Genomic DNA, 17,025 nt, shown 5'->3' with positions numbered 1-17,025 from the left:
TTTTTTTGCACCCTCAGATTTCATTTTCAAATAGTTGTATCTCGGCCAAATATTGTCCTGTCATAACAAACCATACGTCAATGGAAAGCTTATTTATTCAGCTTTGAGATAGTGTATAAATCTCAATTTCGAAAAATTGATCCTTATGACTGGTTTTGTGGCCCAGGGTCACAAATTGTTTGTAAACAGTCCAAAATGAAATGCATTTAGTTAATTATCATACAAAGCTACTGAAATGTTTATTTACTACATATTACCACAAAGTCATGGTCAGTACTATCCAAACAGAATTTAAAGTATTTGAAGCCCCGTCTTTTGAAGTTTCTGAGTGCACCTTGTTATGTCTTGATAGAGAATTGTTTTCAAAATATCTGTTGATGTATTTGTTCATCTAATTAAACTCCAGTCGTTCGTTTGATCAAGTTTTGCAAATACTTTCAGCAAAGAAAAGGACTTCAAAATGTAACGACCTATGTTTTGTGATTCCAAGTTGCTCTCTTCCCTTTATAGACAAAATAAGTTGACTTGTTTTGTCTATAAAGTAGACATATATGTCATCTTTGTTAAATGAATGTTAAGAGGCAGCATTATGCGAGTATGACTTGTGCCAATGATTGCTGCCTTACAGCTGTGGATGAAGGAAATGAGGTGTGTATAGTCAATTGTTGTGAATCAGAGTATATGTAGACCTAGTCATCTGTAAACAGATACTGAATACTGATATTTTAGCTACCTGTACAGTTGCTTTTGATTAAATCTGTTCTCAAGAAATAAATGATGAAAGGGAGTGGATTTTTTTTTTTTTACAAGACTTTTGAATCAAACAAGATTACATGAGAAAAGCTTTATTTAAAAGTACAAAACAAACACTGCAGACTTTGTACAGGAATAATTTACCACCTAAAATATAGCCAGAATGGAAAAAAAATGATTTCATTTGTACATGAGGGTAGTTCATTGAAAAGAAAAGAATGTAAATAAAATAATTTAGATGTTGAAAATAATAAAAACAAAAAATAAATATCAAAGATCAATGTGATACAAGCAGATTAATTATGAGAATCATGAATATGATTAATCGAAGCATAGTTTTTGCTGCCTTTCATGGTGTCCGTATTTACAATTGCTTTTATATATAGCACAACAATTATGCCTAGGAGACCTATCAAGCAGGCAAATCTGTTCAAGGTGGTTGCACATGGAAATAAGATTTTACAAAACAACCACACCCTTTCATACAGTACATAAATGATGACAAGCTCAATGTTAAAGGCACTATTTTAACTACAAATAACATGACTACTTCCCCCAATACCTTACAGTTTCATCTTAACATTGACAAATATAAAGTAATAATTTGGAGCAGCATACTTTATATGTCATGGAGTTTCTCTAAGATTTTTATAGGCAAGTGTGTTTTAAAGAGCATTGGTTAAAATTCCTATGTGCGTTCATGGTAAATAGCTTTTAAACTGACTGAGCACATATACTTTGAAAAATAGATATATTCATATGTAAAATATAGAATAATTTATCCTGTTCTGCCCAAAAGGCCACATACAGCATACATAGAATAAAAAAAAAAAAAAGAGAGACAGAAAAAGTACCCACTTAGAAAAAAAAAAAAAAAAAAAAAAAGAGAGACAGAAAAAGTACCCACTTAGTTTAAAGACCATCTTCACCATCTAACTGTGTTAGGAGGAACGTTTACTGCACAAAACTGCTAAGGAAATGTCTACAGGCCTGTCACAAGATGACCTGTAATGCCTCTGTCAGTACTGATTTTGTTTTTAATCTAATTAAATCTACACAAATAACTGGCCAAAACCAATGGCATCCCTGTAAAATGACAGAATAGCTCTGTGACGGCATGTTCTGTTCTTATTAGTCTGAATTAGGGCATTACGATCTAGTTACTAGGACGTAGTTTTGTTTAACTCGCAATAAAAAAAAAGAATAGAAGTGAAGTGAACTTTAAAGCAAGCACACAGATGGGTTATGGCTTTGGTGGCAGCTGAAATGAACACAAAACAAAACAGCAATGCCTCAATAGTCCAAGAAATGATAGCTCTTGGTGTCATCAGCATTTGATCACAGCATTTTGAAAAATAGAGAAATACAAATCACCACCAGATGTCAGTGTAAAGCACAGAAAGAGCTGCTTTGTCAATTTCTCTCTCTCAAAAAAAAAAAAATAAGTACACTCTGTCACTGTACACTAATTTCATAAAGAAGTGACACATGGCACTTCCTATCAAGGGAAGTAAATGCTGATCAATTAAAATACTATGTAATGTATTAGGTCTTGGCCACAACATGACAAATGGAAAATTTCTGGGGGTTTTTTTCACTCTAAGGTTTTTGTTGCCTAAAGGGAAAGTAGAGACAACAATTTAAAAACCCTTAAGTCCAGAAAAGAGGATCTGCCAACCAGAGCTGTGGTCACATTTAAAAGAACTGCACAAGACACTTTAACAAACAGAGGTCTTGACATGGTTTGAAATGCTGGCTGTATGACCAAAAACAATGGCAAATAAATGATGAATACTGAGGTTACATGTTCTTAAAATCTGCACTCTTAAAATAAAGATCCACAATAGCATCTGAACACTACCATTCACCATAAAACTAATAGTGTGTGTGAAGTTGTATGTACTGACATATAGGAATTAGGGGAGTTTAGGAAGTGGGAGTTATGTGGGAATATAGGAATTGGGAGTTTAAGGCTAAAACATGTCTTTCTTCTATTGGACATCTGAACTAAAATCAGTTAAATAAACCACTGTGATTAAAAAGAAGTAAAACTATCACAGCAATCTGAAGGTATTTCATGTCCTGGATACATATATAAACTATAGAAACAATGGGAAACATCAGATTAGATTATGTCTGGGGATAAAGAGACATATAAAACACTTGTGGAGACATACAAATGCTAAGAGCACAACAGGACCCCAGAAATTTGGGACAAACAGTGGGCTTCCCAGCAGCACAACACTCCTCTAACACTTCCTGCAGTGGTGGAAGGGCTCACACGAACAGTCATAGCCACTTAGGTAAGAGACAATCCTGATTTCAGCCATCTTGATTTTTATGACAGATCAGTTTCACCAAATATAAATGTTGTGTTAATGTTTTAGAGATGAACTTTTGAGCTGCATGGTTTCAGGACAACAGGATTCTCCTTACCCAAGAGTCTGTCGAAATATCAAATATTTGCATTTTATATACATTTTAATCAGAGTTACCAACACCGGCAGTGGCACCTTTTGTGACTTAGCTTTAGGAATGCTTTCGGAGCGGACGGAATTTTCTATACGAAGTTGGGAGCTTAACTTTGACATTATTTTTAAGCTTAAGGCTGTTAACTCAGTTCTGTAATATACAGGTTATAACTGAACTGCAATTTTTATTTTTTTTTGCCAAGACAGCTCCTGTTATCATAATATCCAATATGGATTACCTACCATTTTATGGTGTCGTATAGAATTAGGTCAGGAAAAACGGTATATCTTTGCGATAACTGACAACATTGATGTGCCGCTTGGATGTTATCAACAACACGTTACACTTTGAGGATAATTAACTTTGTACTAACTCACCTCTCATAAAACAAATATAACAATAAAAAAAAAACTCCATGACGTGCTCTTTTCTAGAAACTCCGTTTACTATGTAATTTCAGTCTTGAATATTTACATATGTCAGTCTGCTTTGCAAGTGCTTCATAGTATTATACTGTAATTCAACAGTTAAAATAAGTGCTGTTTTCCCATTTGGGATTCCTATGTTTAAACTGCCGACTAAGAGAGAATTGGCTTGTTTCCCATTGGATAATTTGCTGTGTTGATCAGTAATGTAACGCTTCAGGATAAGGATTTGCTCAACATTCTCAACTTTGGACTGTGTTGGTCACACCTGATACTTGGCAAGGATCAGAATCGCTGGTCTTTCACAATGACAGGTATCATTTTATAGTAATGTATTATGAGATTATGCCAACGTATTTCATGATGCAAGATGACATCACATAAACTGTCAACAAAAACTTTTTCTGATCTCCTGTTCAAAAGTTTGGGGTGGGTAATAATTTTTTATGCTTTTGCTCACCAAGGCTACACCAATTTGATCAAAAATACAGTAAAAACATCAATACTGTGGAATATTATTACAATTTAAAATAACTGTTTTCTATTTTACCATACTTTATTATTCCTGTGATGCAAAGCTGAATTTTCAGCATCATTACTCCAGTCTTAAGTGTCACATGATCCTTCAGAAACAAAAAAAAAAACATACTGAGTCTGACCCCAAACTTTTGAACGGTAGTGTATGTTTAAAATATAAATATGAATAATAATTTGTCATGGGCATCATAGCTGTCGAACCAGTGCTGCCATGGCAGGTTTAGTCAAGTACTATCTCACACTTTAACAAGTGCTCATCTCTGCTAAGTCTCAGCCTGTGGTGAGGTTGAAAGAGTGGTCAATGTGCCCTGCCGGTGCCGGATGTTATAGAACAGTGCACAGACAATATAGATATGTATGTGTGTTTTGTGAGTGTGTAAAAGAGAGAGAAATGAAAAAATAGATGCAGCCTGTTGTAGTCACGCAGATTAAGGCCTCCACCCTCCCCTCAGTCTAACCACTGAGCTTCCTCTCAGTGTGGGTCGAGCGGCGGCCCTTGAGCCAGTCTAGGTTCAGAGCCGGATTGGACCAGAAGGAGCTGGGCAGGCAATGTTGATCAGCACTACGAAGGTGCCGAAAAAGGGGCAGAGCTGGGGCTGTGATTGGCAGACTTGACAATAGTGATGACGCTGGTGGTGGCCACCTTACCGGAAGGCCCGCGGGTGACAGTCCGGGCAAAGCACTGCAGGGCCTCGTATTTAGCACGAAGCGCGTCCAGCTCCAGTCGCATACTGGCGTTTTCACGAGCCAGTTTGTCCACTTCTTGTTGCAGCTCTGTTTTTTGCCGTTCAAGCTCCTCTTTCTGTGTGACGCGCTTGATGCGGCAGCTGGCAGCGTAACCGCGGTTCTTTAGCGTGCGCCGCCGCTGCTTCAGCCGGACCATGTCTTCCTTTGTCAACCCGCGCAGGTGCTGGTTGAGCTCCCGCACCGACATGGCCACCAGCTCATCATCACTGACCGCCGGGGCATTCTCACCCACCTCCTTCTTGAACTGAACCACACAACAGAGTTTCATCAAATTTACCATAATTTCTCAACTTGCAATTCAATAGAGAAACAAAAAGGTTTTAACCAGATATTTATATTTATGAAGGATGCATTAATCTGATCAAAAGTGACAGTAAAGGTCACTACAATGTTACAGAATATTTCTATTTCAAATAGATTCTGTTATTTCGAGCTTACTGTTAATAAAAAAAAATCCCAGAAAAAAAAAAAGTTTACACAAATGCACAATTGTTTTCAACACAATTGTTTTTTCTTGTGCAGCAAATCAGCATATTAAAATGATTTCTGAAGGATCATGTGACACTGAAGACTGAAGTAATGATGCTGAAAATTCAGCTTTGCCATCACAGGAAGAAATTACATTTTAAAATATATTACAATAGAAAACAGTTGTTTTTACCATAAAAGTATTTCACAATAATACGGTTTTTACAGTATTTTTGACAAAATAAATGCAGCCTTGGAGAGATTTTCAAAAACATTTTTAAAAATCTTACTGACCCCAAGCTTTTGAACAGTATTTTTTTTTCCAAAATCTCCCATAAAGTTACAATTAACAATAAACACACATTCTTTTTAATAATATATATACTAGTAATATTATATATAATTAAATATAGTAGAAGGCTAAAAATTATTAAGATTAAGTGACTACTGAAAAAATATGGTGCTAAATATGTACGAAATATATTGGGCCATCCATATAACGTGGAAAATAAACTTTTCTCACCCCTCAAGGTTTTATATAATAAACATTCCAGATAATAATAGTTCAGATCAGGGGTCTCCAAACTTGGTCCTGGAGGGCTGGTGTCCTGCAGAGTTTTGCTCCAACTTGCCTCAACACTCCTGCCTGGAAGTTTCTAGTATGCCCAGTAAGACCTTAATTAGCTGGTTCAGGTGTGTTTAATTAGGGTTAGAGCTAAACTCTGCAGGACGCGGCCCTCCAAGTCCGAGTTTGGAGACCCTTGCTTTAAATAATAGATAAATCATATCAAATCTATGAACCACAGAGAAATGTTCTTACCTTTAAAGCTTTGCCCGCTTTAAAATGAGTCGTCATGCCCTGCATACAAGCAGCTAGTCAGAACTCCTCAAAAATCTGTCTAAAGGAAATAACAGAAAGGAATTAGCATATATTATACACACACACATACATATATATATAAAATATTTTACTATTAAGGAACATTTTTTGTGGTTGCATGTGTCATTCCCAGAGACTCGTGTCATGTACATTGCATTAAAACTGCTGAGTTAAATGAAGTTACCTAGAGCGACCAGCAGAGGTCAGCACAACTCTGTACAATATCAGTGAGACAAGGGTTACCCTGTTTACTTGCTGATCTCGCGTTCTCACGATGTAGCTCACTAGACCGTTACAAGAGTGCAATAATAGAAGCAGGTCAGCTCTCGGCATGAGGCTTTGTCTGAACTTTCTGCTTAGCCGTTCATGCAAGGCTATTTTAGCCACTGCGCTATTGTTAAAAAGGCCACTCTGTGCGCTCAAGCTCACGGCCTCGAGACACCCGCCACAACCAAATTAGAAAATACATTTAAAAAAAATTTTTTTTAAAAAATACACGCGCTCCGCGGGTTCCATTTCAGGAGCGTCTGAATGCGTGAACTCTTTTCAAGATTGCTGCCATGGAGACACGCTGCAAATGGGTGTGGGAGTGTATGTCACGTGACCAGAACAATGGTAAACATGATTCATTCATAAGCTTGCCACACAGGAGGACCACTCTCAAAACTAGCAAAAACTCAAGTAGACCCTCTACAGAATTAGAGAACTGTTGAAACAATGTAGGGAGTGAATTAACTAAAATAATAAGTAGGGATAATATAAAATAAATAAGTACATTGTACTAAAGTGTTAAAAAAATGACAGCATAGGCATTGATATGCAAAGAGATAGATAGATAGATAGATAGATAGATAACTATCTATCTATCTGATCTTGAAAAGAAATGGCATCAAAACAATTCACTCAGAAATTGCTAGTAAATTTCTTAATTACAAAGAAAGGGCAATTAACACATTGAATTAAACATGACATTTTTAAGTACAAAAAAGACTGAAGAAGTATTTTCTTGTAAAACATATTCCAATAATCTTTCATTTATTTAAATTGAATTCATAATTTTATTTAGAAGGTTTTTTTTTTTTTACAGTTTATCTATCTGTCCATCTAACTAGCAATCAATCTAGCTAACAATCTATTTATTTATCTGTCTGCCTGAGTCTGTCTGTCTATCTACCTATCTATTTAGTGATCTGTCTGAATGTCGTCTCTTTCTGCCTTTTTTTTTCTGTCTATCGTTCTATTTAGTGACCTGTTATTTATCTGTCTGCCTGAGTCTGTCTGTCTATCTACCTATCTATTTAGTGATCTGTCTGTCGTCTCTTTCTGCCTTTTTTTTTTTCTGTCTATCGTTCTATTTAGTGACCTGTCTGTATAGTCTTGGTGAGAAATCTTTAGTAATGGTTACATTAAGTATCTTTGACCAGTGAGCAGATTCACTGCCTTTGGCATGTTTGGTAAATTCTGAGTCATTCTTTTGATTTGGTCTTAGTAAACCACGCCGGACGTGCATCAGTTGCTGGTTTAAATGTTTCAGTTATGATGGGACAAAAGAGTATAGATTGGGTATGAACTGAGCAGTTGAAACCAAATACCACCATGGGGGAGAAAATCACTTAAAGCTTGATTCATACCATCTGGCCCTTGATGTGAGGGCTACATTAAGGGCCTCTCAACTCATTTGGCTAAAATCAAACTGGCAACAGGAAAACTATGCAATATTGCTTTCTATTTAAAAAATGAAAGCATAAGTGAAATTGCAATGGCACTCACAATTAATTGAATAGCAAATTTGCACTGCGCCATCTAAATCCGTGCAACAAACAACGTAAAACAAGCTCTGGCTAGAAGAGATTTCCTAGACAGTTGGCTCAGCATGGCTGATTTTAAAATGGCTGTGACAGGGGAGATCCTGCCTTTCTTCCCAATGAGGACCATGGAATCACATAAAAAAAAATGCTTCCCTCCTCTATTCATGGGGCCTCCTGCCTTTCAGGTCTTTCTCACACACACACTTCCTTGAAATTCCTTCAGCACATGGTCCCCCTTTCCATTTGTGCTGAGAACTGGGGTGAACTGACAGGGGGCCCCTCTTTCCTGCTCAGCGCTCACAGAGAAGAAAAGCCTAAATGTCCTAAGGCCAGAGCCGGGGTTTCATAGTTTCCTGGACATAAATTATAGGACTGAACGCTGCCTTTGATGCTGAACATTTGATAGTCCATATGAACACTAGTCTTCTTATCATGGATTCTAAGGGCAGGAAACAAAAAAAAATTAATTCATGTTACAGCACAAGGCCCTGTGAAGGAAGCCACAAAGAGTGTGTAAAGTGTGGATAACTGAGAGACATTCCACACACACTGACATTAAGAAGGGGCCCCACTTTCCATTCAGAGAACTGCATACTTAATACTATGCATGCATAATGATCTTATTACATGACTACAATCATCTAAATATAACCACATTCACTCCATGTTATATTTAGTGTCACTTGTTACAGTGTGCTACCAACAACAACACTTAAATAATAAATGGAAATGGCATATAAATACATGTGAATAGTTTACAGTCATTGAGTACATCAACAGTGAATATCCATCCAACCATCCATCCAAATCGCTTGTCGTGTGTTGATATATATTTATAATAATTCATAATTTATGATTTAATTTAATAATGTACATAATCACATATTTAATGTATAATGTGAATTATAAATATTTATTTTACAATATTTAAATATTTAGCACTCATCGCTATACCACAAGCTTTAACGATATAAAATAGTGCAACATCATGTCGCTTATGACTAAATTTCACTCCTAAATACTTGTTACAGCAATACTGCAAGCACAGCATTTTGGTCGAGAAGACCATATTGTTAAAGTTGCTTGTTTATGCATCATTGTGGTAACGCTACAATTACATCATCAGATGGATGTAAGGGACCAGAACTGGAAGCCCCAACATCCTCATCCTTTTCTGAGTCAACAACAACAAAACTGCAGACCTCTCTGACAGAGGCTGATTAATGTGGTAGAATTGCCTTATTATTTCACATGAACCATATACTGGTTTATCACATTAATACGGCCGTGCTTACACAACAGCATGCCTGATTTGTGTTGCTGTAATATGTGGGCACATGCAAAACTGAAACTATTCAGTAATCACAAGGTGAAGCTGTTCAGACATGTCACTGGCATCACATGGATGTTGGTCACGGTATTAAGCCCATCAACAACCTTTCTGTCACACTTCAAGGGTCAGCCTCTATTGTACATTAGTGTTAATGCCATGATTTGGCAGCTCTAGGTTACAATGGAAATGATTGCCTGCATCAAGGTGCACCGCCAAACATCGCAATCATTTTCCAAGAACTACGAACCATGATGTAAACTGCTTTGGCGTCAAATAACCTTACTTACATGACATCTGATCCCAATAAACCAAACGAGGCAGATTATTACTGACTAAACCTCTGGCCCACACGGATAATGTTTGCTAAAGTATTGCATGCTTTGGCTGATACAGGGATGACGTTCTTTCTAGGCTCCCTGAGCAATATGGCTGGGTAACCGCATATTTGAGTCTTGAGATTGTGAACTTTCTCAGAAACAGCCCACAAAGGACCTCCCCTCCTATGGAATTTGACGCCAGCGTTGCCATGTTAACACATGTGAGAATGTGAGATTCTCTTGTTTTGACCACTTATGAAAGGTAGAGAACTGAGACAAGGCCTTGGGCAAAGCCAAACACCACTTCAAAGCCATGTGTGCTTGTGTTCCCATGATAAATGGAGGCCTGGCTTGTCTTTGCTGTTTGTTTTTCCTCTTTCGCTCCAGTAGTTAAGCAGCGCACACTGCACAGATAGGCTGCTCCGCTTGGTGGCCAGCTGCTATGTTCCTGCGCGAGCGAGTTGCAGAAGACTTTGCTCTGAGTCTCTGTTTTTCGCAGGGAGATGGAGAGCTCCGTCTCTTTTGGTCCAAGCCCACTCTTTTCCACAGCGGCACATTCGCAGGGATATTATGTCAAGGAAATGGAGAGCATAGCAGAGCCGTGAGTCATGCTGTTTACTGGTAAGAGCGAGGACGATCGGCAGGGAATCACACCCTCCCGAAATGACGTTTCCTGGAAAATCCTGTTGTTTCACAGGGGCGGAAGGAAAAGTACGTGGAACCTTGGGAACGGTTGGCGGGGCCACCGGAACTTTTTGCAGATTGGGAGGAGAGGTAGCGACTAGCGAGAGCAAAGCTCCTTTCCAACTGGGGACACAGGGATTCAAAGGAATGTCAAGTATGCGTTAACCAAAGACAAACCCGCCCAGTATGTACGACAGGGAAGCCAGTGCAACGTGGTTAATAAGTGAAGAACAACAAGCACATGGAAAACCATGACATGAACAACTTTGTTTTAACTGACAACACTCATCTTAACTCGTATCTGACGTAAAATCAGTTCTCCACCCTCATGCCATTAAAAGGTCTACACTTAACTACTGGTCTACAGCAAAAAGGCAAACTGGAGGATTGCGCAATGTGGCATCAACACATCATAGACATATAAACATCCAGTTACTCAAGCTCTTGAGAAATAAGTACCAAACAGCTCTTCCACAGACCTGACCACAGTGTGGTGAAGTCAGTCCTGTCCGATCTAGAAACTGGTAAAGGGCAACAAGAAAAGAGCAGGGTGTTGCTTTGTGGTCTAGACACCCCATCGGCCAATAAAGTCTGATTCTGTAATACACGGATCAATAACATGACCCTAATTTTTTCTTTAGTCTGGATCTGTTAATTTAGTCTCTCCTCCTACTGTCTTATGCATACAACAAAAACATTAAAAGGCAATTCATACATATATTGACTTTATAATAATAATAATAACCTGTTCTATGATGAACATGTTTTTTTTAATTTCATAAATAAAATTCTATTAGATATTTTGGGTGGCAAAAAGTAAAAATATCAGGATGGCCTTACTGAAACTGCTGAAAAGGAAATTGTAAGTAGGCCTAGTTTAGCATGATCTTTTATAATTATTTGTTAGAAAATAAAATATTAATAAAATATTTTTAAAAAATTATATAAAAATTATATTAAATATTTCAAATCATTAGAATATTTCTAATTAAATTTCTAATTGAGTGTTAAAACATGCCAGCAAAACAAAACAGGGAGTAATATCACAAAGAGGACCCCTCATGACTCTGTCACGAGGTCAACAAGTCTTTTAAAATGTCAGATAATTTGACCTTTTTATGAAACAGCAACTCTAGTTTAAGTTAATAAAAAAAATCCATGGGGTACAAACACCCCACATAACTTAATGACATTTATGAATTAATTATATGACTTTTTTTAAACATGCATATAAACTTTAGTTAAAAATGGTCTAAGAGTTATGTTGGCCCACATCACATATTTCCCAATTCTGGCAATGGCCAGATCAAACACATTCTCATAATTTAACTGCAATATTTCAAGTGACAACACAGTGGCCTTGCATTTCTTGCAGAAACCCATTCCAATCAATAAGACTTTAATTCATGATGACTGGGGATAATGTCGAAGCATAGGTGAAGACGTGGCGCTCAGAGAGAAAGCAATGGGTGCACTTGACGTGAGAATTGGGTTTGGAGTTCCCCTGTGTTTCATTTTGAGTCATTAACTCATCAACTACCGCTGTCTCATTCACTTTCAAAACCCACTGTCCTAACCACAAAGAGTACTGTAAGAGTTCCTGTTCTCCAAATGCACCATCTAAACCACAGGATTTATTTCTCCAGTGATTCTAGACTACGCTATCTTTAGAGGTGTGAGATACTTGATGCTACAACAATAATCTTGAACTAAAATTGACATCATGTGATTAACATAATACTGATGGTCAACTGTTTACTCATAGAGCAGCTTAGTGACAAGACACGAGTGCCTGCCCCCTTCTAGTGATCCCACGTGTGTGTCTCATGACAGTGCAGTGTGTGCAGTTCACTTCCCCTGCCTTTCTAAATGCAAGATGTGGGAGGCCATCGCCACAGATACCTCAGCAACTCTGAGTCAGACTACCTCTCAGACGAGGTCACACAACCCCGCATACAGTATGAATAAGGAGACATGACAAGGTTGCCCTCCTCTATGATTTTCCATATCGATCAAGATGGGACTAAAGTCACAACAGAACCCAATATTTGCTCTATTCCCTGTGCCATCTTCTGCAATACGCTCTTAAACCAATGGAAACACAAACATAATCTGACCCTAGCAACTATTTCAGTGTAATGGCAGGCAGTGCAGTTCCCCCTTAGCTCTGCTCTCAGGACTCTTCCTGGGCAATGACTGGTGCTGATCTAGCAGCCTCAACAACTGATCTTCTGCTGACTCTGGAAAAATAAAGCCAATTTATCAGATTGGAACACAGCAGCCCCTCACAAGTGGATGGTGGCCTTTTTATATTCTCCAGGGTGTGAAATTAACACCTGTCACCAGCCAAATGCGGATACTGTATTACACAGTGGTAGATCGTTTTGCTCATCTACCAGTCGCTGTGGCGGCCGACGTGTAGAATGTCTCCGAATGCTGTTACATAAAAAACAACGATGCACACATTCGATTTTATTTTGAGGAACAGATGAAAGGCATGCTTTTAATGTGCATGCCTGACTTGCTGTTCGTCATGCATGCTGTGTGAGGGCTTTCCATTTACCACACATGAATTTCCATACCTTACAACCGAAAGATTTTGCCTTACATATAGGCTAAACACTTTAAATGAATATTAAGAGGTGCTTCAGGTAATTAATTTACAGTGTGGTAAATATAAATTATAAATTAATTATAACAAAACCCCTCACAGATTCATAAACCTCCATATCACAGCATAACAAATTAATAACTCTAACTTACAACTATTATAAGTATATCCAATTTGATCTGCATAGTACACTATTATTGTGCCACAATATATAAACTATATAACAAATCTGAACTGCTCGATTGTTTATAAAATGTAAACTATACTGTCTAGCTAAATGTGTATTATTATTACAAGCAAATGTGTATTATGAAAAGCACTTTAAATACATTTACTTGACTTGGATCACTTCTATCGGTGTACATTCATAGCTCTCAAAAATGACGTGAAACATTTCGTAATTCCAAATATTTGTGGCTGTACAAAGTTCTACACAAAGCTAAAGCAACATAACACCTGTGGGGTTAAAGGTGAATTACAAGAACAGCGTGAATGTAAAGTTAACTGAGACCCTAACTAAAGTGGAATAATGTGAATATATTTTTGGTCCACTTAAAATGTCTTTGCATATATCAAATATATACAGCTATTTTATTTAGTCAATGATCCACAGTGACTAATAGGCAAAAAAGTTAGTTTCCCACCCTGATTGTCCTTACATTGTCACATTACAATACCAACACATACTCTGTTTGAGCATTGGACATGCATTCCTCTAAATGCAATGAACGGACTTCACTTTAATGTGGTTTTATCACATTAAATTGATTCAGAACTGCTATTTTATCATCCATTGTGGACATGAATCACATTATCCAGTTATGACTCATTTTTCCTGTGAGGGCGTTGCTCTAGTGCTAACCTGCCAGAATAGAGTGGACACAATCATCCTTAAACAATGTGTTCATAGATATTCCCAATCACCTACACATCACATACTCATATGCATTCCATTCCATATATGCTCTTCATACAAACTTGTGAGAATATTCAATCACTAGCTTGTTATTAGGTCCCACAAAGTGCCCTAGGTTTTAGTAGACATGTTGAAGGTGACACGTGCTCCTTTATTATGATATATTATATTTTAAACTATCACTTCTTTTTGCACTGCGCAACGATAACATAACATAAGGGCATTTTATAGAAGGCACAGTGCATTCTTTACGCTTAAATGTAATATTCATCACAGTGCGCACTGAGAATCTGACTTAGCGTCACCCTATTCTTGAACCCTCGTGTTGATTAAAGAGCGCGAGAAAACCGAATCTTTCCGCGCGGCTCGGATGAGTCTGGATCGTTATAACAGTCATTTCGACGCTTTAAAACTTCCAATAGTGCTCGCCGCACATATGCCCTTTGTCCCAGAATTCCTAAATCCCCACCACGTGTTATTTCCTAGTCTCGTAACATTCATTCTTTTGAAACATACCCGCTGTAAAAAAAGTCTTACACAGGAAAAAAAAGTTGGAATCGTATCGCCAGATTGTTTTAAAAGTTACAAGACGCCGTTGTTTACTTAGCTAAAGTATGCACCGCCTACGATAGACTTACGCATTCCGTTTAAAATGCAAGTAAAACAAACTTCCAGTTTACGCAACATTAAAGGGTGTCGTGAGAGTAGTAAAAAAGCAAAAAAAATCCCAAAAGGTATTTGTAGGCTAAATTCCAAGTTGCAACCTTTAACACGTGTCCATTCCAGACCGATACATTTTTGTTTTTATAATCAAATATCTCACCTATTACATAACTACTTATGTTTCATCTTTATAATAAATGCAATTCCTCACTGAACTTGATCATTTTAGAGAAGAATATATTAAGCTACGTATCGCTCGACTACACAAATATTACGGATAGGCTGAATACTTATCCGTCATCGTGAGAACATCAGCAATTTCGAGAGGAATTTCAAAACATCTCCCAGAAAAGCTGGCACACTTTACCTTGTGAAAGCGATATCTCTGTCGGCGGTGCGTAGAATCTCTGAGAAGTGTCCTGGAATCAACAGGTCGAGCCCTGTCTCGCGTCCTGCAACCGAAGCGAAATGTTTCCCTGAACTAAATTAACTACAAAACAACAACAATGTATCAACATTCCACTCGGTGCTTCCGCAAGCACTGACGTCACCGACTCCTCGTGACCGCCCCCTCCATTCATGAAAATAACTTTATGCTGACGTCAGTCAGGCGGGAAACCAGGGGAGGCCAGAAATAGACGCAACTGAATAGTTTGGGAAGGTTTGTTGTATTTATCGCTAAAATCGAGCATTTATGGGTCAAATTATGTGTACGTAAGACGAAAAGTTATTTTAGCACTTTGTGGAATGATCTTGAGGTAGACATTGACAAAAGGTCGAATTTGTTCGTCAGTGTCCTAAATATATATCTGTGGTATGACATGACTGTTATGAGAACTCATACTCCCATTTGTATCTTTTTTTGGTCTTTCTGTAATGTCAGTGTTTATAAAAAAAAAAAAGGTCTGTATTGTCTGTATTCAGTGAAGGGAATCCAAAGCGCCCTCTGTCTGTCATAAAAACTGCTTTACAGTTGTTGAAAATAAGCATACGAAGCAGTTGCAAACACCTTCTGTGCTCACATTTCATTTGCTTCCACATGGAAGGGAACGTGACAGTGAGATAGTCATTCTAGATGATGTGATTAATTTTATGCATATATCTTCATAACCGATGGATTTTTGAATAATAATATCTAAAACAATGTAGCTCTTACATGCACAACATTGTGTTGTCTGTGGGGCATTGTTTTAGCATCATTGATGTACTATTATAGTTTTTTTTTTTTTCTCCCTGTTTTCATTTTAATTTCAACGTTTTAGCAATTTTGTTGTGTTTTGTTATTTTTTATTCGTTTTTTTATATATTTAAAGTTTTCATTTATTCTATTTCAGTTTTAGTGATTTTAATACATCAAGATTAACTAATGAAAATAAGGAATGTTGCTTTGGCTAACTATCTGAAATTACAAAAAAAAGTTTTTTATACTTTCTTTTATTTCAATGAAATTTTACATTATTTAAAGTAACAAAAATGTTTTATGTTTTTAGTTTTATAATAACCCTGCTGTGGGGTAAATGCAAAGTAATCTAATCTAATAATATAATATAATATAATATAATATAATATAATATAATAGTGCATTTTACTTATTTACAGTGAATAAAAAGATAAACCAGAATAAAATTCTGTAACTTAAGAAATGATTTATTCATATTTAATTGATTGTTTATATTATTTTCATTTATTTCTGCATAAATTATGTGGACCTAACTGTTTATAGCAGGTTTAGTTCTCCATATGCTGTAGCTCAGTCATTCTCTCACTTTCTTTACCAGTAAGTGACTCAACACAAACACATTCACTCTCAGAGAAAGCATATGGGTTTGATATCAATGTTTGGGCTTCTGACGCCTTGATTCTTTCATGCCCAGAATTCTGGGTGGCATTTAATTTATTCTATGATCAGTATATTGAGTTTTAACATAAGCTGAAAACATGCTTTTTGTTCACATGAAATCTTTGCATGAGTGTCTGTGTGTATATATTCTCACAACATATTGCACAGCATAATATTTAAAAACCTTTAAGAAATCTTTAAAATAAAGTAAAATATCTTAAAAATTCAAGTAATTTAAAAAACGAATCATTAAAGTTTGATGAAAATCATTCTCTGTCCATTATTAATACTCACGGAGAGGTGAAAAATATCACTTTACAAAAAAAAAAAAAAAACCAAACCTGATCTTTGGAGCATTCTTATGGCAGCAAAGCATCTATATACACACCTCAAAAGAGAAAAAGACACATGTAGCTCAAATAACATAAAAGAAGTGATGGACTGCCTCTACTTCTCATGGGATCCCTGTGGGACTTGTGGGAAACCACCATGTGGATGTAAAAAAAAAAAAAAAAAAAAAAGAGAAATCTTTTAAGTGGAAACCAGAAAAAATCTTAAATTATCTTAAATT

At 36.9% G+C, this 17,025-nt stretch overlaps 1 protein-coding gene across 2 annotated transcripts; it reads right to left on the bottom strand.

The window, feature by feature from the left end:
* Positions 1-4,314: 4,314 nt before the first annotated feature.
* On the bottom strand, positions 4,315-15,148 carry LOC107674662 (transcription factor MafK-like). 2 transcript variants are annotated; one of them, XM_016468702.1, is made up of 3 exons: positions 14,982-15,148; positions 6,223-6,301; positions 4,315-5,178 (listed from the first exon to the last, which is right to left on the bottom strand). In XM_016468702.1, exons 2-3 carry the CDS (start codon positions 6,265-6,267, stop codon positions 4,750-4,752), a joined length of 474 nt encoding a protein of 157 aa, XP_016324188.1. In that variant the 5' UTR covers positions 6,268-6,301; positions 14,982-15,148; the 3' UTR covers positions 4,315-4,749. The 2 variants fall into 2 exon arrangements, with proteins under 2 accessions (XP_016324188.1, XP_016324189.1); XM_016468703.1 differs by having other exon boundaries at positions 6,223-6,297.
* Between the last annotated feature and the right edge of the window lie 1,877 nt (positions 15,149-17,025).

This window comes from Sinocyclocheilus anshuiensis, unplaced genomic scaffold (assembly GCF_001515605.1).
Source record: "Sinocyclocheilus anshuiensis isolate Anshui unplaced genomic scaffold, SAMN03320099.WGS_v1.1 scaffold152, whole genome shotgun sequence".
Lineage (NCBI taxonomy): Eukaryota > Metazoa > Chordata > Actinopteri > Cypriniformes > Cyprinidae > Sinocyclocheilus > Sinocyclocheilus anshuiensis.
The sequence above is the reverse complement of the archived record's forward strand: the minus strand, read 5'-3'. Positions and strand labels throughout refer to the sequence as shown.